This window comes from Otolemur garnettii, unplaced genomic scaffold, assembly GCF_000181295.1.
Source record: "Otolemur garnettii isolate 467f Iridium unplaced genomic scaffold, OtoGar3 scaffold00195, whole genome shotgun sequence".
NCBI lineage: Eukaryota > Metazoa > Chordata > Mammalia > Primates > Galagidae > Otolemur > Otolemur garnettii.
This window is the reverse complement of record NW_003852590.1, coordinates 1,730,878-1,739,201: the sequence shown is the minus strand read 5'-3', so window position 1 is coordinate 1,739,201 and position 8,324 is coordinate 1,730,878. Positions and strand designations below refer to the sequence as shown.

Genomic DNA, 8,324 nt, shown 5'->3' with positions numbered 1-8,324 from the left:
ATACCATGGAAAGAAAATATTATGGGGGTGGTGGGGTGGAGAAAATTCATGATCAACCTGGGCCAATATTGAAACAATACAAAAGTAAAAAACTAAAACTTTTAATTTTTCCACATGCCAAAAGTAGAATATAATTATGTAACTGAAATTATTTTCCCCAATGATCTTTTCTCCTTTCCCCCCCACACAATACGGGATAAAAAATAAGTATACTTGGAAAGGACTTTTATTAATTAAAAACTGGAGGAGCTAAGGTACAGTCCTCAGAACCAGGGTAACCGAGAATAGAATTCCTCTTCCATTCATTTCTTTTAAATCCAGCCTTTACATCAGTGTTATAAACTTTATATGTGCTTTCTCAAATGTAGGATAGTGTAAATATCCACTCATTATTGCCAGAAAAAAAAAAAAAACTATCTTAAAAATTCAAGTAGTTCTTAAACATCATTTTTATAGAATGAAGCAGTAGATTTTGGTATACAGTATAATATAACTTTCTAAAAACGATGTCTTTTTTACTTGGTTAAAACATAATGCACCTTTTAAATGGCCACTGTTTTCAAACAATTTGTGTATGTGACTAACCGAATCTTATATGCTACAATTGGGTAGCCAGTGGTCATGTTTAATACCATTGGGTTTGACTTTATGCTCTACTTTAGATTAATGTTGGAAGGTAGTGATGATAAAATTGGACTATTATCTTTGTGATTTTATAATACAAAGTGGATTATTTCTACCTATGTGTTAAAATAAAAATTATGCCAAAGCCCAAACATAACATAATTAAATACTAATAAAATACATATCTGATTAAATTTATGGTTTGTTTCATTAGGGGCCTCTTGGGATAGCTGGCTCTGCTGGTTTTCCTGGAAATCCTGGAATGAAGGTAAGATTTTAATATATGCTATTTAACTCTGCTTGACTACATGAGTCCCCAAGTGCAGACCAATATTGCATTAATTGAAAAGTATGGAAATTTAACCGTTAACTAAAGAAAGACTCTAGGGTATACTTATTGTCCAGTGTGACAGGGAGAAAAAGAAATGAAAAAATGAAATTAATTATGTAAGAATAATTAAAGCATAGTTATTTATATTTATACAACTGTAACATCAAAGAATCTGTTGTGTTAGGAATCTTGACACCAAACAATTGGAACAGCTACAAGATAACAAGAGCTTTACACTGAATTGGAACCTGTTCTTGTATAGAGTTATAGGAGTAATAAGCAACAGAATTTCTTAAATAATAGAACATTAAAATAAATCAGAGGTTGTCCAAAGACTTTTCTTTCACACGATGCTTGCCATCAGTCTGCACCCCACCCCTACCCCATTAAAGGCATGGGCAGGGAGGGTATTTGGCTGTCCATGAGGGAATGGATTAAAGTATTCTGTTGGGATAACTTAACATGTGTAGTGAATCACAATCTGAGATTTTTCTCAGTACTTTGGGAAAAATTCAAAGACTACAGTAGGAAGAAATTAAGATTATATTAGCTAAATCAGGGAATATACTATACTTCAAACACTATTTAAATGTCAAGCAACACATGCTTGATTGCTTTTCACACCCACTTTCCCTTTGGAAATAATTTCTTCCTCTTGAAGAAGGAATTCGCTCAACAAGATTTAGCTATACAAAAATGACTGTGGCCATGGATGGTCATCTTTTCCTTCCAAACCTTTGTTTTCTTGTGGAATTTTGTCGGGGATTATGTGAGACAATCTGTGTAAAACTTTGGCATAATGCCTGATGCCTTATAGATTTATGCTTCTTATTATAAGTGCTATTCAAATTGGATTTAAACATAGAAACAACTCCACCTGGATGCTTATAGCCAAGGAGCTTTCCAGTCGGCTAAATACATGCTTTCTTGAAGGTCAATGGAACTGAATTTTTACAATTAGAATCATGTCTTACAGTCTGAAACATGTTTTGCTATATTGTTTATATAGCAAGGAAATAATATCTCGTTCTGTAGTGATGGCATGAATTTTTGTGTAGACTTTTTTTATAGTGAGTCTCACACATTTGGAGAACTATTATCTGAATTACACAGCACAATATAGCTGATATTTGGTTAAGAAATATTCGTAAATAATTTGGCTATAATTTGGGTTATCTTACTAATGGCATGAAGCTTCAATTATGTGCTACATTTATACACTTGAAACATTTAGATATACATCAAACAGAAACAATTCCCGGAAGTACTGGGGGGTCTGTTCAGCTTTCTTATCTCATTTGGTTCATGCTGTTTAAATAGTCTACTTCTGGTATTTATACAGAAGTAGGCTTGAAAAACATGAATGTTTTCTTATCTAAGAACATATTTAAAGTAAGCTATGCAGGGATAAAAATATCTATTTGTATTATTTGTATTCTTTGAGTTACTTGATGGTTCCTGAATTAGGGCTATTTCTAGTTTTTTGTATGAACTAAATTATCTTAAATAGTAAATAGGTGATAACTAAAAATTCTCATCAATGTCGTAAAATAATTCAAGATTTTGCAGAAGTTCAGAGGAAGGGTAACTTAAGCTAATCCTGATGCATGTATAGGATTGGGGTATGGAAAACCTTCCTGATGAAGAGTTCTCCAACATCCTCAGATAAGAAGGGGGTGGGAAGTGAGTCTGTTCCTTCAAGTAGGTTAGGCACTCATCCATGGTAAACTTGTTCGTGCTCTTGGTGCCTTTAAGTATTTGGGTTTAAAAAGCAAAATTCCAAATAAGCAATAACTTTGTACAATGCCACTCTTTTATTTTTCTTTAATTAACATTTCTCTTTAGGGAGAAGCGGGTCCTACTGGGGCACGAGGCCCTGAAGGTCCTCAGGGGCAGAGAGGTGAAACTGGACCGCCGGGTCCAGTTGGCTCTTCTGGTCTTCCTGTAAGTTTCTAGCACATCTAATAATTAGCCCAGAAAGCTGGGTAATTTTTAAAACATCTGAAGGAAAACAACCTATTTTTTAATTGATAGATGGTATTTGTGCATATTTATGGAGTTTAGATGCTATTCTGTTACATGCATAGGATGCATAATAATAAAGTTGGGGTAATTAGAATATCTGTTTCCTTTGTATATTTATCATTTCTATGTGTTGGGAACATGTTAAGTCCACTTATCTAGGTATTTGGAAGTGTAACATTTGCTATGTTCCCTTTGAATTCCCAATGCTTGCTTACAACTTAGGAAGAAAGCACATTTCCCTTGTCAACTCTTGAAGCATTGTCTACTTTATATATAAGGACATTAGTAAAAAAATGATACTTATGAAATACTGGTAGTGGAGTTTTCTTGCAATTTTTCTGCCTCCTCTTGGAATATGACTGAACACCTAAATCCTATCTTACATGTATCTAGATAGGGCTTAATATTTCATAAGCTTTTTATGTATTTTTTTAGGGTGCAATGGGAACTGATGGTACACCTGGTGCCAAAGGTCCCATGGTGAGTAATTACAATTTTCTTCCCTCATTTGAATTATGTGAAATTCAAGTGATTCTCATTTATCCTATGCTGCTACCTGTATTTCTCCCTCTTGCTGTCTGATAGGGCTCTCCAGGTACCTCTGGTCCTCCTGGCTTGGCAGGGCCCCCTGGATCTCCAGGACCTCAGGGTAGCACTGGACCTCAGGGAATTCGAGGCCAACCGGTAATGTCCTTTGCAACAATTATCACCCATGTAGTATAATCCATCTAAGAGTGCCAGGAGTAATGACATGTAATGTGATGCAATGAAACACAGATAATGTGGCTTATCCAAATGAGGGAAGTGAAGATTGGAAACTTTGTAAAATGAAGGCTAAAGGTTAATGAGCAATTTAGATTTTTAAACTTGTAAGTGGAACAGTATCACAGTAGGTTAAATTTTAGTATTCTTTTATTCAAAATAATAAAATCATAACTTTATGGTCCACCTCATAGGATTTTATGAATGGTTTAATAATAAATGTTATGGAACTATTTGGCAACCCAGTCTGAGGGAATATGAAGGTTTAATAGGGATTTATAATGACAATTTGGCTAACAATGGGTTCAACAGCTATTTCTTGAGAGTTATTCTTGAGTGATTCCATTATATTGGTAATTGAATTTTTCCGTATTTTAAAATGAATTATTTATTGGAAAAATATTTTGATAAGCTCATAAGATATAAACACACTAAGAAGCTATGCTTATATAGCTTTTAGTTTGACACATAAAAATAAATATTTAAATAAATATTTTAGATTCTATTCCAAGTAATGCGGTTATACTGATAAATTCTTTTTAAGTGCTGGCAATAATTTATTAAAACATTAGTGTTGCTGATATATTGCATTTTATTTTACCATTTTCTAAATTTAGTAATCTGATTCCAGCAACATAAACTACAATTGGCGTTTAAAGGTACACATATAAACTGCCCCCACTGAACTCTCTAAATGTGAAATGCCCTCTTTAAAGTTGCCAAATTCCAAATAAATAGCACACAAATATAAGTCTATATCCTAAAATACAAACTAAGTAGACTTATCTATAGTAGTTGTCATTGTTAGTTCAAATTTGAATTACTGAATAATTTTAATTATTCTGTTATACATGACAAAAATGCAATTCTAAAAATAAAGACCACTATAACATAAACTGCTACCGAATTATACTGAATTTTAAAAAAATTCACACACTTTCTATAAGACTTAAAAAACTTTTAAAAATGATTATCCTACTGATTCAATACAGATTCAGCAGCAGAAAAATTTAAAGGTCTGTTCACTAGAATTAATTGCCACATGTGGAACTGGTTAAATGTCCTGGTTCTTACAACTATCAATATTTTTATCTTAGGGTGATCCAGGAGTTCCAGGTTTCAAAGGAGAAGCTGGCCCAAAAGGGGAACCAGTAAGCCTTCATTTTTTTTCTAATGATAATTGTCTGGAAGTATACTGTCAAAATGCTCATGTTTTAAAATAATAACAATGAAAATTATAATAGCTTGGGATGAAAATAAATAGTCTATTTAATGTACTTTAAAGTTTGTGACTTACATCATTAATTTTCCAACAAAACTCACTTGCTTGTTGATAATTTCCTGATAGCTGTTTTTCTTTTTTTGATAGGGGCCACATGGTATTCAGGGTCCGATAGGCCCACCTGGAGAAGAAGGCAAAAGAGGTCCCCGAGGTGACCCAGGAACAGTTGGTCCTCCAGGGCCAGTGGGAGAAAGGGTAAAATTTGAACAATAGAATGTATTTTTACAGTTGTAAAGAAATTACAGGTGTAAGTTTAGGAATAGTAAGAAAAACTAGAGCAGTTAAGTGAAATGCTTTCAGTTGCCTTGTACAGTTCAGTAGAGTTATTTGCAAATAAAAGGTACCAACTGTCTAATCACTCATCATTCATTAATTCCACTAATACTGATCAAATCACTGCTCTATGCCGATATTAGCTACTCATGCTTGGAATACATCAGTTAACAAGAAGTCTGTGGTACCAGTCCTCATGTGGGTACTAGTAAATGATAATTTAGTAGGGAGATAAAGAATAATCAAGTCAATAGGTTAAAAATATACATTATATACTTTTCGATAAGTTGCATACATTTAATAAGTTAATACATTAGTAAGTTAAAAGACTGCACACATTAAATAATGGGGTGATGTGTTGGAGAGTAACTATGGGTATAAGACAGTGGTAAAATGTTAGAGTACGGGCTTAGGAAACAGAATCCCTTGAGAAGACATCATAATTGCTGAATCCTTAAGATGAAGATTATCAGCAAGAGAAATTAGGAGAAAGAATATTCTTAGCAGAGGAAAAAGCAAATGCAGAGCCAGGAGATCTGAAAGGATTGTCATCAATGGTGTCCTACCTGTGGCCTGCTGATTTTCTGAGAACTTTTTTGGCTTATCAAAGTATTGGATATCAGGATGTCCCTAAAAGCATTCATAGACCTTTTCCTTTTTGCTCATCAACTTTAGTGTTTGTGCATTTCATGTGTGGCCCAATACAACTCCTATTCTTCCAATGCGCAGCAAGAACTGATTCATTCTATAAGGGTACATGTGAATCTCTCTAATTGTAGAATATCAGTGTCTTAACATAATAACTAAGAAAAAGACATGAAGGCTATGTTACCCCATTGGATGAAAGTATTTCAAATTGTATACAGAAATAGTACAATGTACCCCCTGATAGTATTAACGTACACTGCTATGATTTAATACAAAAAAAGGAAAAAGTTAAAAAAATAAAAAAAAAATAAAGAACAAAAACAAAGTTGCACATCGCTGAACTAGGGTACTTTAAAGATCAGACAATGCAGCTGTGATTGGAGTATAGTGAAGCAGGTCTGACAGGCAGGGCAATAACCTCACGTAGGTGCAGAGTGTTAGGGAACGCAGAGAACTTCACATACAAGACGACATTGATGCATGCTACTATTGACATTTGGAATGCTTTAAATGGTACCTTTGCCTCTCATACCTAGATAGCAGTTTTTCTCTATGTTTAATTTTACAATGAATTATTATAGTATTTCTTAATTTGAAGAATTATTTGGCTCAGTACTTATATAATCTTCAACATTTAAATCTATTCATTCTGTTTTTTTTCCATATAATCACAGCTCCTAAAACTTTATAGTACTAAAAAATAAAAATGATCTATTTATTATCTATTGTAAAAATATCAACAAATAAGAATCACATTTTGGTCATTTGTAGGGTCCTCCTGGCAATCGTGGTTTTCCAGGCTCTGATGGTTTACCTGGACCAAAGGTGAGGTTACCCCAACAAAGCTGATGCTCATGCGGGTGGTGCTCCCAAAGATGCCATTTTCCAAAATGCTGATCATTGTGATCTGACTGTGGCTCATATAGGTCCAGATCCAGAAAGGAGATGGACACAGAGGGCAGGCCTAACCCCAAACCCCTCTTGTGTAATTTCTGCATTAAGACATGCAGGGGAGAAGGACAATAGTTGGAGGAATAAGAGAGCTTTTCTTCAGACTTTTTAGTGAATACACACCCACACGTATATTTTCCTTTGTGTTGAAAATTTGAACTTTTTCAATATTCTTGCTTTTTAAAAATCTGAATTATTGGAGTAAAGCTCTAAACTCAACTTCTATTAGTTAATGATGAAAAACCACTGTTATGCAAGGAGTCCAAATTAGAACAAAATGTGCAGTGACATAGTTTTGAAAGATGTCTTTGTAACTTCTTTGACAAAATATTTGTATGTTACAGTTGTGCCCCAATTTGTAAAACTATAATTTTACTTATGATTGCTTTTTTTCTCCTGGAAACTTTTCTGACACGTGCTTTTTTTTTTTTGGTACAGGGTGCTCAAGGAGAGAGGGGTCCTGTAGGTTCTTCAGGACCCAAAGGAGGCCAGGGGGACCCAGGACGACTAGGTGAACCTGGGCTTCCAGGTGCTCGGGTAAGAACTCAGCAGTGGTTTGGCATGTCAGCCCAGGAGGAAGGCTACTGAGGAGGCTTGCTTTGTTTCTTTTTTGATTTAGTTCACTTTATCAATTTGGAAAATTTCTTTGTTTTTATGCTTTTGACCTGATTTGTTATTTTTTAAAATACTGATTTGCCTTTTGTCTTGTATAGAAAGCACAGTAACTTCTAGTCTCCCTTAAAGGAACATGTATTAATCACTTTACCATTTGGCATTAGAAAAAAAATTCTTGCTTGTCAATCTTTATGATTTTTCCTTACTTGCTAACAGACAACTTGTTTGGCTTTGGGCAGAGAATTTCTAATAAGTATTATTTTAGCAAAACATCATTTGAAAATGTATTTGAAGTATGAGCTGGCCCTCTAGTAGGTTATCAAAAATGCAATGCTGTATATTTACTCCTTAAAATATTTACTTCAATTGCATTTTTAGGGTTTGACAGGAAATCCTGGAGTTCAAGGTCCAGAAGGAAAACTTGGACCTTTGGTAAGTAATTTAAGCAAATGTCCACAACCATTCATATTTTTAATAGACATATATTGAATGATATTTACTTGAGGTTAATATTATTGTGTGGATGCGGGTCACGCCCACATATTTAAATTGCCTCCTGGAAATGAATTCTTAGTGTCTATGTATTTTTACACTGACCAAAGTATAGATCGAGTTTTATTAAGGTAAATGTTTGAGATTTAAGTTGCTTTCCTGACATCAGCTAAAAAGTTAAAATTATTGGTGAACTTTGTGTATTAGCAATATTATAATTTCTTAATATCCTTCCAATTGTATATGTTTAAGAGATAAATGGGTATGAATTTAGACAGTTTATATATTCTAAGATCTTGCCTTAAACTGCAATTTAACATA

The 8,324-nt window shown here is 33.9% G+C and overlaps 1 protein-coding gene across 1 annotated transcript in view; it reads left to right on the top strand.

The window, feature by feature from the left end:
• COL5A2 (collagen type V alpha 2 chain) overlaps positions 1 to 8,324 on the top strand; it is a 136,810-nt gene that overhangs the window by 99,687 nt on the left and 28,799 nt on the right. The window contains exons 18-26 of the mRNA XM_012812200.2: positions 839 to 892; positions 2,801 to 2,899; positions 3,416 to 3,460; positions 3,566 to 3,664; positions 4,840 to 4,893; positions 5,112 to 5,219; positions 6,717 to 6,770; positions 7,335 to 7,433; positions 7,890 to 7,943. Of these exons, the coding sequence (XP_012667654.1) occupies positions 839 to 892; positions 2,801 to 2,899; positions 3,416 to 3,460; positions 3,566 to 3,664; positions 4,840 to 4,893; positions 5,112 to 5,219; positions 6,717 to 6,770; positions 7,335 to 7,433; positions 7,890 to 7,943 (666 nt within the window). The remainder of the gene's footprint in view (positions 1 to 838; positions 893 to 2,800; positions 2,900 to 3,415; positions 3,461 to 3,565; positions 3,665 to 4,839; positions 4,894 to 5,111; positions 5,220 to 6,716; positions 6,771 to 7,334; positions 7,434 to 7,889; positions 7,944 to 8,324) is intronic.